Source organism: Perna viridis, chromosome 5 (genome assembly GCF_037379345.1).
Source record: "Perna viridis isolate PV_CMFRI_1.1 ecotype Kerala chromosome 5, ASM3737934v1, whole genome shotgun sequence".
NCBI classification, from domain to species: domain Eukaryota; kingdom Metazoa; phylum Mollusca; class Bivalvia; order Mytilida; family Mytilidae; genus Perna; species Perna viridis.
Window position 1 is genome coordinate 3,590,311 of NC_142449.1, and position 15,102 is coordinate 3,605,412.

At 33.0% G+C, this 15,102-nt stretch overlaps 1 protein-coding gene across 2 annotated transcripts; it reads right to left on the bottom strand.

The window, feature by feature from the left end:
- Positions 1-4,698: 4,698 nt before the first annotated feature.
- Positions 4,699-14,910, bottom strand: LOC148615633 (uncharacterized). 2 transcript variants are annotated; one of them, XM_088582072.1, is made up of 9 exons: positions 14,772-14,910; positions 11,959-12,037; positions 11,382-11,517; positions 10,267-10,349; positions 9,856-9,913; positions 6,746-6,893; positions 6,156-6,369; positions 5,134-5,340; positions 4,699-4,865 (listed from the first exon to the last, which is right to left on the bottom strand). In XM_088582072.1, exons 1-9 carry the CDS (start codon positions 14,849-14,851, stop codon positions 4,734-4,736), a joined length of 1,137 nt encoding a protein of 378 aa, XP_088438198.1. In that variant the 5' UTR covers positions 14,852-14,910; the 3' UTR covers positions 4,699-4,733. The 2 variants fall into 2 exon arrangements, with proteins under 2 accessions (XP_088438198.1, XP_088438197.1); XM_088582071.1 differs by having other exon boundaries at positions 9,811-9,913.
- Positions 14,911-15,102: the final 192 nt, after the last annotated feature.

Here is a 15,102-nt window from a genome sequence, read left to right on the forward strand (position 1 = left end):
ATCAGTTTATGTGGTGTCTCGAGGGCCCCACGCGACCTCCATGTCGAAAGATAAAAACTTTATTATCCGACAGGATTAAACCGCTTCCTGAAGGATGACCGGTCAAACATAAACAATGTTGACCATGTCCCATTGCGATAACTGACTTCCTGCTAGAATCAGTCACACCATCATATTTTTTGTTGCAGCAGAGAAGTATTATTTCGAATTAATTCCAAGAGAAGTTTGCCGACCGTTATCATTCAATAAAGCGAACTAAAAAATACATGTAAGGGCATTAGCACCTCAGAAACTAAGATTTATAATTGTATTAATGTCATTCACAATCAATTTAGTAATATGATTTAGAAAGGCGTGCTCTATAGAGAAATTATAGGATATGATGTAAGTTTTATTGACTTGTATAGCATCAAAACCAATATTTCACACATACATTTCCGATAGTTGACACGAATGACATTAATGACAAACAAGAGTTGTCTTCTGTTTGTTCTTGGAGAAAGAATAAAATATTGGTCATATCAATCATATTTACTGTTATAATTGTGCTATGCTGATGCAGTTAAGATTTAGAAACGTTGACAGAAGATCATGATTGTAATACAGAATTCCTATATCATTATACTATATATGAGTAAGGTTGACCACCAACCCTACAAGAATTTTATGTTAATTTTTCAAATCGAACTATCCACAGCAGGCCTACGCTTAGATGCTTGGCTTTCACCATATCATCCTAACATAATTTTCTACTCATTAAACATCACGTACTGTAACCAACGAATCATCCGCTGTCGATCGTTATTCGCCACAAAAAATATCTAATCATACTATTATCTTTTTTCTAATGCTTCGTTCAAACCTAATTCCCATTCAATTCTAATTAGACTCGTCTAATAACGCGCATTGAATGCGAACGAGTTCTCATACGTTTTCAATACGCATTGAACGCGAACTGTGAACTTAGTGTGAACGCTGTATTAAGAGTTTTTTTTTAGTTGGGTTACCCTCTTTAATCAAAGAACAACCTTTCTTATACTTACTATCCATTTCGCATTGAAAACGAAAACGTCGATAACGTTCACATCTGTATCAATGCGCATTTGAATTCGTCTTTGCGTTCACACGCGTTATTTAAAATAACACATCAATAGGAAGAAATTGGTTTTTACCGGTGAGAAAAATGTCGGAAGTACAAGTCAGTTAGTGACAAAAAGATCCGTTACTGATTACTGTTTAGCAGTTTGTTGAAAAAAATAGAGTCGGATCATATTCAATTCTAGTATGATAGTAAATATTTGGTTAATGCATAAACCTGTAAAATTTAAAATTTAATTATAGGTCTCTGGTTAAAGCCATTAGCATGGCCAGGGTTACTTTTTCTTAAATTGAGAAAGTAGGAACAATTAAAAGAGTAATCGAGGGAACCAAGGTTATAGCCGTAATCAAAAGAATGTAATCCAGGGACAAAGACCAGACATGAAAAACAGACAAACACAAAAAAGAACATAAAGTAACTAAAATCATACAAACATACAAATAAAAGCAAATGAGCAACTCGGACTCCACTAAAAACTGGGAGCATGGACCAGGTGCACCGGTAGGGTAAGCGTCCTCTACTTTTCTAGAAACACCCGCTAAGTTGCTCATAAAAAGTTAAGTCCGGGGTAGTATTTCATTATTCAATACTTTTTAACACTTGTTAGTAATTCTCTCATCTTGGGAAAATTCATGACATGATTACCCAAAACTGAGGGTGTCGAAATTGGGAACCTGTCAAAAATGGTCCCCAAACTCTATAATGATCATAATTTGTCATAATACAACTGGCCCTCGTGACTAAATATTGAAAAAAGAACAGTCGGCTATAGGTTGCCGCACAAATTAAGTCTTCGGTGACAGAAAAGATGGAAATAGTAGCCTAATATAATGACAAGTATAAATTGACGGAAACATTGGCAAAATAAACTTCTTTGATATTTCAGATCTTTGTCAGTTTTTTTTCTCACTGTCGAACTTGTTAATAAAAATAAAAAAAATAAACAAAAATTTAAAAAAAATAATAAATAGACTTTTAAGCTGATTAGGGAATGTGAAAATATAATAGAATAAACAACTGAACTAAAGATACGTTTCAATGTTCTTGGAAAAGAAAATTTGGAAAAATACAATAGCTAACACGAGTGGGGTTTTCTTTTCATAAAGAAGATGACAAAGTATTAAGATATCTCAAACTCATTTTTAGTTCATCGTACTATGTATACCATTGTCAGTCCGTCAGAGGACGGATATATAAAAATCAACGGGGCAGACCCGTGGGTACGGCATGCTATATGCATGGATATAACAATTTTAATACACTTTTCTTTCTTTATACATAGTTCGTTGGACAATGCATAACTTGTACTGGACGTTGTATTGTATGATACATGTCCATATCAATCATTTCAAAATATGAATCTAATATGATTATAAAATTAAATCAATTATCGCCCAAGTGACAATATGAAATGGATGTCATAAATTGTAGTTGGTCAACAGGGAATATTTGTTAATTTAATTAACTTCTCTATAATACTTTAGCTATGATTTGATTTATTGCGTGTTGAATTGTAAACATTTTGTACAGCTACCCGGGAGACTCCGGAGGGTAGGAAAAGTTTGTGTCAATCACAACAGGTTTTAGCGTGGTGTAATAATGAAATGCTGATAAATCGATCATGTAATAGGCATCCCCAGGGTGTATGGGTCACGTGGACTTACAAGTTCAACGCCTCAAAAGATTTAAAACTTAATCCATCGGAACAGAGTAGGTTACCTAGATTTTGTAACATTAACCCTCCTGCACTTTATAAACAAACTTGGGAACCAAGGGATTCGCATTCACCAACCAAATGACACCTAAATATTTTCATTTATAATACTCTTTCAAGAGACAGGCATGTCAGTAACTGTTAGTAGTTCTGTGATGTCTTGTACATGATTTGGTAAATTATCCATTTTTACATTGATCTTAGATCTTTATGGTGTTTTAGTTCTCAACAAGGTACACGAGGACACATCTAAACTATCTCAACACGCAACAATTTTTTTATATGTTTAGGGTAAGTAAGATGTCTACTTTGCTGAACCTGTTTAAAACTTCCAAAGGACCTGGTCATTTAAATTCTTTTTGAATGTCTGTTATGATGTTCAAGATAGAGGTGTAAAACTGTATTAATGTTGTTTTTTTTTTTTGTTTAAAGGATACCCCAAGTTTGATTATTATTCTCATGGGCAACATTTCCAATCCAATTGACATTTGTGTAGGTTTGTTGAAAGTGTCTAAGATTCTATGGTAGTCACCAAACAGATGGTAAGAGAACAAAATCACAGGAAATAATTTTATGGAACAATGTTCACAGAAAAAAGTAATACAATATTTTAACCTTTGTAAATAAAAGAAGGCTTTAAATAGTGCAGCTTGCTACCACTGCACATTTCCAACTCTGAACAGTTTGGGCCAAACTTGAGACAGTTCTAATTGGGATTACAATGAAATTTTTGACACAGGATGAGAATTTGACCAGAAGCAAAATGGCCCTCTTTGGTTCCAAATTCCTAACCCCAAATTTAATCATAGTTTCCATTCTGTGGAATGGCACCTTGTGGTACAATTTCAAACAGATCCATACACTTTTACTCAGTATACTGACAAGCAAATTGCCCAGACATCAAAAATAAAATGCTTCACAAGGTATAGTTTGATATACCACAAAGGTTGAACCTTGAACATTTTGGGCAAGTATGGACACACTATTTAAAAATGACACAGCTCTGATTTTTTATTTCTAAATATTTGACACAGGAAAAAGATTTGAACAGAACTGAAGTGACCACTTTTTTTCTTAATAAGCACATCCCCAAATCAATCCCAGCCTTTCTTTGGGGAGTATGGCACCTTGTGATACAATTTCAAAGAGATCCATTCACTTTTACTCAATTTATTATCTGAACATTAGGAAAATGTACATTTCTGGTCCCTCATTCCTTATCAGTTCAAGTCACAACCCCAAAAAATCTATCCCAGCTATCCTTTTGTGATATAGCACCTTGTAGTTCAATTTCAAAGAGATCCATTCACTTGTACTGAACTTATTGTCCAGACATCATAAAAAAATACTTGCTTATGGCCTTTTTTAACCCCTCATTCTTTAACAGATTATGTCGTAACCCAAAAATCTATCCCAGCCTTCCATTGGTGGCATGACACCTTGTGATACAATTTTCAAAGAGATCCACTCACATTTACTTAAGTCACTGACCGGAAAACATAAAAAGTGCTTGTTTCCGGCCTCTTTTTGGCCCAATATTCCTTAACAGTTCATGTAATAAGCCCGAAAATCAATCCAAGCCTTCCTTTTGTGATATGACACCTGGTGGTACAAATTTGAAGAGATCCATTCTTATTTACTGAAGTTGTTGTCCAAACAAGAAATGTCAATTGACGACAATGACAGCATGATACCATTATATGAATATGCAAATTTTTTGAAGTCATATAGCCACTTAGTTTTAGTACACACAAATGTTCTGGTTTCTTTCTTTGAATTTTTTAGACACATAATTATGAAATCAATCATCTTGTGATAACATTTGTAAACATGAAAGACAGTGGAAGACTATCAAGACATCAGCAAAATAAAATAAGACAGGATCTTACTCATGTTAAAAACATTTATTAACAATGGTTGTCAAGTCTGGTCTAGTCCTTGTCTTCTTGCTTTAAATTTAGACATCCTAACAGGTTTATCTATAGAAGCAGAACCAGATGTATGGTCACTGGTAAATTTAGCAGTTTTTTCCACTACTGAACCAGAAAATGCCTGTGTAAAATATTTTAAAAAAATCAACATTTCAGTACATCAAAAGTAGAATATCTTCATGTTTTTGGTCAAAATATATTTCTTCTAAGATATCATCTTCACCTCAGTATCAAGACTCTTAGATAAAATCTGTAAAATTTGTAAGAAAAATAAAACATTTCTTCCAACTTCACAGCTACAAGGTTTAATCACTAATTATAATATTGATCAAATAATGTTAAATCTACATAATTTGAATGTGGTTCATTTTAGTAGATATTATACTTACAACAGGCTGTACTTCTGACCTTGTTTTATCAGAATCAGTTACCACACTGTCTGATGTCAATCTATCTATCACTGTTACTGACTGTCCAGTATTCTTAAGAATGGATTTCTCATCTACTCCAAACTGGCTGAAGATATCTGCTGGAGATTTGATGAATGTTTTCACTGGCTCAGAATCACTATCTGTACTGATCGTTTTTGATGTGGTCTGGAAGAGAAAAGAAATGTTAATTAAAATGCAATCACTAGCAATCGTATTGCCCTGGTAAAAAGCAGTTTTTTTTTGTTTCTTTTTTTGCATATATTTATTTTTATTTGATTTGTTCAATGTGTCATAGTTTTCCTTTCCTCTTTCATCTACCACAGACATGACATTTCATGAACAACTCGGCGGGTGTTTCTAGAAAAGCAGAGGATACTTACTGTACCGGTGCACCTGGTCCATGCTCCCAGTTTTAAGTGAAGTCCGAGTTGCTCATTTGCTTTTGTTACTTTGTATGTATGATTTTAGTTACTTCATGTTCTTTGTTGTGTATGTTTGTTTTCCGTGACTGGTCTTTGTCCCAGGATTACATTCTTTTGATTACCGCTATAACCTTGGTTCCCTTAATTATTCTTTATCAGACTCACTTAGCTTTTCCACCATAACTGTTACATTATTTCTAGCAAACAAGAGATATTGCAATGCTTAGAATATTAGGAAGAGGTGTTTCAATGAAAGCAGTACCTAATTTTGAAGTTTTTACATTTCAAGTAGTGTGGTCTGGCTAGACTGTCAGGAAAAGTATTGCCATCTCTAAGAAATATCATATAAACAGAATAACAATGTGTCACTTTACTTAGTCTATGGCAGCATAAAAATAGAACTGTTCAGCATGAAATATTTAGATTTCTAAAGTCACTGCAAGTGCACAGCTGTTGGTTGTGTGTAAACTGAATGAGCAGGAATAACCTAGACTAGTAGTCAAGATAATATAAAGTAGACTAGAGGGTAATAAAATAGGACAGTCACACATAGCCAACCTGTTTGGATGAGGTATGCTTAAATCTGATTGTTCTAGTTACAGTCTGGATATCACTCCCTTCATCATCTGATGCCCCTTCCTCAGAGGAGGATTCATGGTTACTGGGGTCATTGGTGTCAAGGTCATCCGAATTTGACCCAGTTTCAAGGCTTATAATACTGTCATCACTGTCATAACTTTTTTGAAATAGAAGAGCATCATCACCTGTCAGTCTGTAATAATATAATTGAAGATGAACATAATATTACCAGTGACCTGTCTTGTTTACATTGTAAAATGAGGACTTGAGCCAAATATAACAATAAATTTGTTCATGTAGGTTTCCTGTAAGTTGTTAATCAACATAAGTAATTATCCTTTTTTCCAAATATATAAGAGATGAAATAAGGTTTCCATGGCTTATATCCAACATCTTAAATCTTGTTTGGTTAATTTTCATTTTTGTCAAACCACAACAAGGCCCTGTATTGTAGATTTTGCATAACTTTCATAATGAGGGAAATATAAGAATACAGGGCCACAGATATAAGGCAGATATAATTAGCTCATGTATTACACAAAAATTAAACATTCTGAATTTTGACCTACTTGCTGAACTCTTGTCTTTCTGCTTCTATTTTCTCAAGCTGATTTAATCTTTCCCATATCTCTTCATTACTTATTTCTTTCCCTTGACACTTTTCTCTCTTTTTCTTTTCACTTTTTCTGTATTCTTGTACATTTTTCTTGTGTTGTTCTATATAAAAATGACAAAAGTAAATTCAATTAGACCAAACCTGTCACAAAGAAACATGAACTTAACTTTAAAAGCAGATGAAAAAAAAAATAATGTTATACCTATAATGAAAGATGTCAAAGCAATAAAACCACATGCATTTTTTGTAAATTGTGATGTGCACCTCATCTGCATATTACAGCCATATGATTAAATGAGTCATTTTTACAAAAAGAAACTTCTATTCAATCCTGATGAATGGATGGACAGTCTCGAAAAGAAACATCCATCAGACAACAACCAAATTATCAGTAATGATAAAAAACTGCCAATGTTACACATGTGTACCAGTCAGAGGGCTGAGTGTCTTACATTCATATTTATATAAGTACCAAGTAAACTTCTGATTTTTTTCTTTGTGTTAAAAAGATGCAAAACTTTTAACACTCTTTCTAATGTAAAAAAAAATACACCTTTAACTGGAAAAAATTAAGATTTAAGGTAGTAAGTTGCTAAAGTCACAGCTTTTTTTTTTAAGAAAACAAATATACTGAATCCATTTCAATGTAATCTGTTTTAATCCTCATTAAACTGAGTCAACATAATTATCCCCACTCCTTAGTAGACCACTCACACATTCTTTTCTGATGTTCCAAAATTCTAAATGAAAATATTTCAAAGCATTATCTCAAAACAAACCAACATACATGGAGACAGCTTGGGTATAAGGATTATCTGCCCTTGATAATGACTATCCAATTAGTGGGTTTGACTGAGGGATTAAAGGTGGTGTTATAAAGTAGCCCACTTAATCAGTGTTACTACACCCATTATCTTATTATTGTCTAATTACCTCACACAGGTGACCCATGTAAAATACTATTTATTCATATAAAATTGCCAAAATGTTTATATAGCCTTGATAATCTTTATCTTACCATTCTGTGAAAACATTATATTGTGAATTAAGGGACATAATGGCTTTCTTAAACAAGAGGCATTTGTTTAAATTGGAACTTGTTTTTACACTCAAGACTCGTATGTAGAATATAAACAGGTTTTTCAAAACATGCTTATAAATTTGCCTTTAGTTTTTTTGTACTTCAAGAAGGCACACAACCAGCTAATTATAATAACAGAGGAACTTGACAATTTTAACACTGAGGCAGGTGTTTGGGCTATTACATTCACACCAACATTATAATAGCTCATGCATTTACATAATCCATCTAGCTAATGTTGATATTAAAGTGAAACAATTAAATAATTGGACAAAATCTCCAGCTTTACTGATAACATTGTAAAGCTTATACTTCATAAAATACACTCCAAAACATAAGAGAGCTACTTTACTAAAGATTTTATATTTCTATTTAATATACAGCACAAGTACATAAATAAATTTTTTAAAAAATGCTTCATAGGATGCAGCTTGATATGACCACAGCTGCCAAACCCTGAACACAATTGGCACAGTATAGACACACCATTCAAGCTTGAATTTTGATTGCAATAAGACATCTGACACAGAAAAACAGAATCTAGATGTGCACCTATTTGGATCATAATTCCTAATTAGTTCAAGTTGCAATGTCTAAAATAAATCACAATTCCTTTGGGAATCCATTCCCTTTCACTCATTTTATCATCAAGACTCCTGGAAAATACCCTCTTTTTGGCACGTAACTCCTAAAATAAATCACTGCCTTCCTTTGGTGGAATTGCACCTTTTAGTACAATTTCAAAGTGATCCATTTACATTATGTACTTAAAAGTCAAGTTCTTGTCCAGACCTTAGAAAAATGTTGGTTTCTGGCCCTTTTTAGCCCCTCATTCCTAAACAACTCAAGTTTCAACCACTAAAATCCTTACTAGTCTGACTTTTAAGGTATAGGTCTGTGGGGCAATATCATAAAAAATCATTTGCTTTGACTACAGTTTTATAGTTTATGAGATGATTGCTTATGGACACTCAATTCAAATGAGGTTGAGTCATAATACTAAACATAATTCCATCCTTTCATTTGTGGTTTTGGGCCATGTTTTATAAAGGTCAGCAAACAAATATTCAAATTATCACATGAAACCCAAGTGCTTACAGACAAAGACATGGACAACAGCAGCCCTATAAAATGTTTACTACCAAATTATAAGTACCATATTTCTTTTAGAAATTACATTTTATCACGCCAGTTTTAATGTTAAATAAATTGAAAAATAGTATGAAAACTATGGCAGCTTCAGTTAAATATTTAAAGAAATTACGGGGTGCTATCTTACTTTCAATAATGTTCATGATTGATTGTCGGTGTTTAATGCCAAAGCAGCAATATTTCAGCTATATCCAGGCTATGAACATGAAATGGATGATAAAATGAACATGAAATGATGATGAAATGAAAAATGGGATGGGACACAAGGATAATATGGTAGACAAATTTTGATTGCCACTTGAAATAGAGAGAAGTGGGTAGGGTTGGACAATTTAGCCTCCTGTGGTGGAGCACACCAGGGTTCTCTAAGGTGCGACAAATATGGCATCTTTACCAACACGGTGCACCACTATGATTTGTGTTCAGGTTTTCCATATAATGGCCTGACGACCCCGGCATGTAACATGCTGGGGCTCGGGTACCCCATTCCACATCCTTCGGCACACACCCCCGGCCAGGGTTCTAAGCACTATTAAGTCGCCTTTAACAACAAGCTTAGCACTGCTGCAGGCCTATTCTTTTGACATCCAGACCCAAATAGTGCTCAATAATGTTCATTAATTGCTTAACACTGATATATCATGGTTTTCTATTAAAATAAGCTACATTCTCCCAGGTAAGACAAAGTTTGATGGTTAACAATATAAGGTCTGTATCAATAATGTTTATTACTACAGACCTAAAATTGTTAGCCATTAAAGTTTTTCTTTCCTAAGAGAATGTACCTTGTTTAAACAGAAAACCATGATATATCAGTGTTAAGCAATAACCTCTCCAAATCTTCTCTTTTTCCTCATCATATGGTTCAGCTATTTCAAAAGTGCCAGACTAAAGAACAAAAATGTACAAATGAAACAAATAATAAAAAAAAAAACACAAAATTTTGATGAAATTGTACAGCTATTCACATTAGGATAGATTTTACATTATTAAGCAAATTAGAAAATCTAACACCATGCATATGTTCTGTTAATATTATACCATAGGTGAAAAAATCCTTTTATTACTTCAATGGCTATTTCATCATATTTCCAATTCATTATTATTATAATTTCAACTTTATAAAAATGTAAATTATCGATAGTTGTTTTTATTTTCATATTGTACTGATTTATTAAATCATAATTAACAATTTCCAGCTCTTTCCAATGGACACATCTGGTAAGGTGATAATTACTTACCTGTGAAAAGTTTTCAGCTGCATCTAATCTGGGCTTAAGTAGTTCTTTTTGCTTCTCCAAATTATTGATTTCAGTATTTATTGCTAAAATACAGGTATTAAATATGGTATATTAGCATAAATATCCAGTCTTTATTATACGTTCATAATGTGACCAAAGGGGCATTACTCTTGTTCAGTGTAAGTTACTAAAATAGAATAAATCAAAATTATGAAGTTTTAATTGCAGCACATTGCACAAATATTTAAATGTTCATACTGCAAATAAAAACTTCAACTTCTTTGCAGGAACATTGAAGGTTTAATTTTAATGTATATGTAAAGAATACCCAAAACTCAGGCCTAACAAAAATGCTTCAACAGGGTATGATGTAAAATTTAGTGAACCTTGTCCTAGCAGGCCAGTAAATGAAAATTCGACTTGGTCTCAGTGTTGTATTAATATTCCCATAGATTTCTATAGTGAAGTGCATATTTTTAGGATTTAAAAAAAATATGTAAATTGATTCAATAAAACTTTCACTTATGTAGAAATTCTAAAGACATGTGAAAAAAAAAATTTCCGAAAAAAAGTAGGACGAGTCAGATTGGACAGAAGAGTATTTTTGAACTATAAATAGTCATTCTCTCTACTTTTGCTATCGTTTTGCACTCATCAAACCAACCTTTTCAGTGGATCATTTTTATGTTGTAATTTAAATTTTCTTAATAAAAAGTTTGTCATCTAATAGTGTTATGTTTGCTTTATTTTATAAGTCATTGTTCATATCTTTTGACAAAACATTAGTTTGTAAAGAGACAAAAAGAAAATACACTATATTTTAATACCCTCCATTTTTTGACATATACTTACTGAGGGATACCCAATGCAATACTAGAACCACTTGCCTTATTCATAAACTAGGTTGTCCTGAAGTCCAGAAAAATTATTTGTATTTTTGAAAGTGTAATATGACTTTTACTTGTCTGAATTGTAGGTTAACTTGTCCTAGGAACTAGAACAACTTTAATGTCAGACCCTGTTTTAAAGGTGGTCTGCTTGAAAATAAGTAAAGACTCCAAGTTTTAGTGTATATATTGAAATATGATATACATACACAATGAAGAGTATCAAACCTTTAACTCTTCTGTCAACAATTTCACAGGCTTGTTTCGCCGATCGCTCCACAAACCAGTTATCTCCAAGCAGAACCAAAATCTCATTTGTGTGAACCAATTTTCCAGGCATAAAGGCCAATGTCCCAAAAGGTACCTATAAATATCAACAAACTATTTTAATATTCGTTCAATTAATGCTTGAAAAACATCATTCTGTCCATTTGAAGATACAAGGAATTTTAAAAATGTTTCTCAGGGGGCAGCTAGACACACCCACAGAGGTAAAATCCAGAACAAATAGGCAAATATAGACTTTAAATTCAACCTTAAAAATAGCATTAAGAAATTTTAAACAACTGAAAAAAGTAGAAATAAATAAGCAGAATACATGAAAGCTGATGAAGTCTTTCAGAGGCAACTTTTAACAGCCGAGGCAGCCAACAATGCCAGAGTAACCCCACCAAATTGAATTGTTTGGAGAGATCACTACTGTCAACATTTACATCACGTTTCAATAACTGGAGCTTGGGGTTCATGTTTTAAGTGTTTTGAGAACCTTCAGCAAGGTTTACATAAAACTACCAACTTATCATACCATAACATCATGAGTAAGTTTGTCTGGTAATGTTTTTAATCTTCCCTTTAGAGACTTATAGTCACTTCTGAACTTTTCCCTGAAAATATAGTAAACAATTTGGTGATGAATTCTTTAATACTTATCTGGACAGAAGCAGCTATGAAAATCAGCTAAAGGACAAAGTTGTGAGTTTGAAAGGCAATAATATAGTCAGTTGATGAAACACACTCTCCTCCCAGAAAGAAAGCCAAGACCAAACTGTTTTCCTTTCTTGACTCTCCTGCTACACCAAGAAAGCATTATGATTCTGTAGTTGGTTGTCATGTAGCAGACTACTTAAATGAGCAACTGGAAGACACAGATTGGGAAATCTAAACAGAGTGTTTATCCTCAACTGTCCAATCTAGCTTTGGGGTTCATGCAAAGAACATCAAAGCAACTGACGCTATATTATAGCCTTTCAAATTCATTGAGGCATCTTCTGCTGCAATAGAAAGACTTTTCGTCCTAGAAGGGAAAACATTCAGACCAGTCCGATGCTGCCTTAAATTTAAAACATTTCAGAGATTGATGATGATCAAGTGCAATGGTTCTTAAAAATTCAAGTGAAAGTCACAAATTGTTATATTGTACTTGCATATATTTTATAGATCTATGTGGTTTAATAAATTAGTGAAGATTGATGTTCTACTATACTTTTAAAAATAACATTACCTGTTGAATTCAAAGAATTTAAGGACTTATGAAAAATACAAATAGCATAAACAAAATGTTCCAGACCTTTCAAATAATTCATAGTTATTTCCAAATTCTTTGTAATCAGAAGTTATTATGATTATTTGCCAATGTAATCATTAATTTAATCAATTACTTTCAGAAATGCTGTAATTGTTAATTTAATTCAATCATATATTTGACAAAGTAATTTTAATTTAATCAATTACATTTAGAGTAATCGGACCCATCTCTGGTATACACTAGCAACAATTTGCCAATATTAGGCTAGTATGAGCATGTGGTACACACTAGCAACAATTTGTCAATGTTAGGCTAGTATAAGCATGTGGTACATACTAGTAACAATTTGTCAATGTTGGGCAAGTATAAGCATGTGGTATACACTACCAACAATTTATCAATGTTAGGCTAGTATAAGCATGTGGTTGACACAACCAACAATTTATCAATATTAGGTTTGTATGAGCATGTGGTATACACTAACAACAATTTATCAATGTTAGGCTAGTATGAGCATGCAGTTGACACTGCCTCAAATGTTAGGTAAGTCCCATAACTCCTATAAAATTTGTCAAATCAAATTAGCGGGATAGTATGGACAGCTTCATCTTATAAAAAATACATCCTACAAGTAAGTGATGACAGACATAATGGAGGATGGATGGATGGACCAGTCAAAAACATACCATCCGCAACTTTGTCGCATATGTTATAAAATGAATTTTTTGTAATGGATGTGATATCATATTTTGATAGGAAAATTAAAGTGGCAGTGTGTAAGGTAGGTTTGACATCCATGATTTCAGCTGGAAAGCAGTGTTTTTCTAGTGCTTGTCATTTTGCTCATAGATGAAAGACTTTTTTTAAAAAGATGAAAATATTCTGGCCCCATTTCATCATCTGAAATCTTGTAAAGTTAAAAAATAATGATGGTTGTAAGCCCACAAAGGGTTTAAAGACGAATCACACTATTGTTTATGCACATTGTATTTTGCAAACTATTATATCATAGTCAATTTGTGATGTCGCTTTTTGCGTGAAATTTGCGATTTATCTCCCTTTGACTGTAGAAGCAATATGATTGTTTGTTTGTTGGGGTTTACCGCCCGAGCAGCAATATTTCAGCTATATTCAGGCGATGAACATGAAATGCATGATAAAATGAACATGAAATGAAAATATGGATGGGACACAAGGATAGAAAGGTCGACAAATTTTGATTGCCACAAGACAAAGGTAGGGAAGATGGGTTCTAAAAATCCCAATTGTGGGTTGTAAAATTCCCAATTGTCAATAGACGTCTGGTAGCCTCGAGATTGTGATCGTGTTGTTTTTTTTTCTTCTGTATCATACTTCGTTTATGTACATTTGGATCGTCTTTCGGGATGTTTCGTTAGTTTTCCTCATACTATCAATGCCATTATGATTGCATTGCAATCTATTCGATTCTATATCATCACTGCGCTTGAAGGCAACTAAAAAAGTTAATCAGAACGGACAAGCCGAAAAATGACCCATACCATACGTCAAAAGAACAATATAATATTTCAACTGCTGGGGCGGCTATGTCTCATAATTCCAAATTCTATTAAAAAAACTGAGCTCAGCTGATAGTGTTAAATGTCGGAAATTAGATTCATTTGGCTTAAAAAAAATCAACATGAAAGAAAACTTGAATTTTAATATACTATTAAATGATTCAAATGATTAATGTTTAATTAATGTTTGAAACTAATGAAAAAGGAAAACAATAGGCATTATTAAGAGGAATTTTTGATAAAAGTTGTAAATGTACAAACTATTCTCCAGTCTCTGTAGTATCCAAATTGTCTTCCAAAGGAGATCTACACTCTTCAATACTGAGGGAACTGTAGTGTTTCTCATTTATATACCATTTCCCAAATTAGCGATTTTACACGCTTTTTTCCCAATTGCATGGGCCCCGGGCCCCTTCCCAAAAACAGTAGGAAAATCACTGGTACATGTAATCTCAAAAGGATTACAGAAATAGTTAAGATGGAAAAGATCAAGAACAGGACAAAATAGAAAAAGACAGTATAAAAACGATAAACATTCCTTTTCTCTCTACTTACCACTGTTTAATGTTGGCATTAGTCTCTTCAAATGCTTTCTGCTGCTCTATTTTGAGTCTGTCAAGCTGTTGTAAATCCATCACTCCATGCTCAAAACCACTAGCTAATAATAATGTTGACCTTGACCGCCAAAAGTACGGGAAAATTATAAAAATAAAAGTGAAGCTGGTAAAAACAGTATTCCGGAATATCGATAATTGTAAGATCAGCTTTTCAGATACAAAAATGAACTGTATTAAATCATTTTAAGTGTAAATTAAATTAACAGTAAGATATGCTTTCTAAAACTGTTCATGCATTTGTTAATTGTCCGTATATTCATCTGTGAAAG

What these genes read in the sequence shown, in the direction of transcription:
- LOC148615633 (XM_088582071.1), bottom strand. Translation starts at nt 14,851, where the DNA reads ATGGATTTACAACAGCTTGACAGACTCAAAATAGAGCAGCAGAAAGCA. An exon ending in TGTTGACAGAAGAGTTAAAG is followed by an intron (nt 10,350 to 11,381) that starts GTTTGATACTCT and finishes CCTGTATTTTAG; the next exon opens with CAATAAATACTGAAATCAAT. An exon ending in TGGTTTTCTGTTTAAACAAG is followed by an intron (nt 6,894 to 9,810) that starts GTACATTCTCTT and finishes ATTTTTATATAG; the next exon opens with AACAACACAAGAAAAATGTA.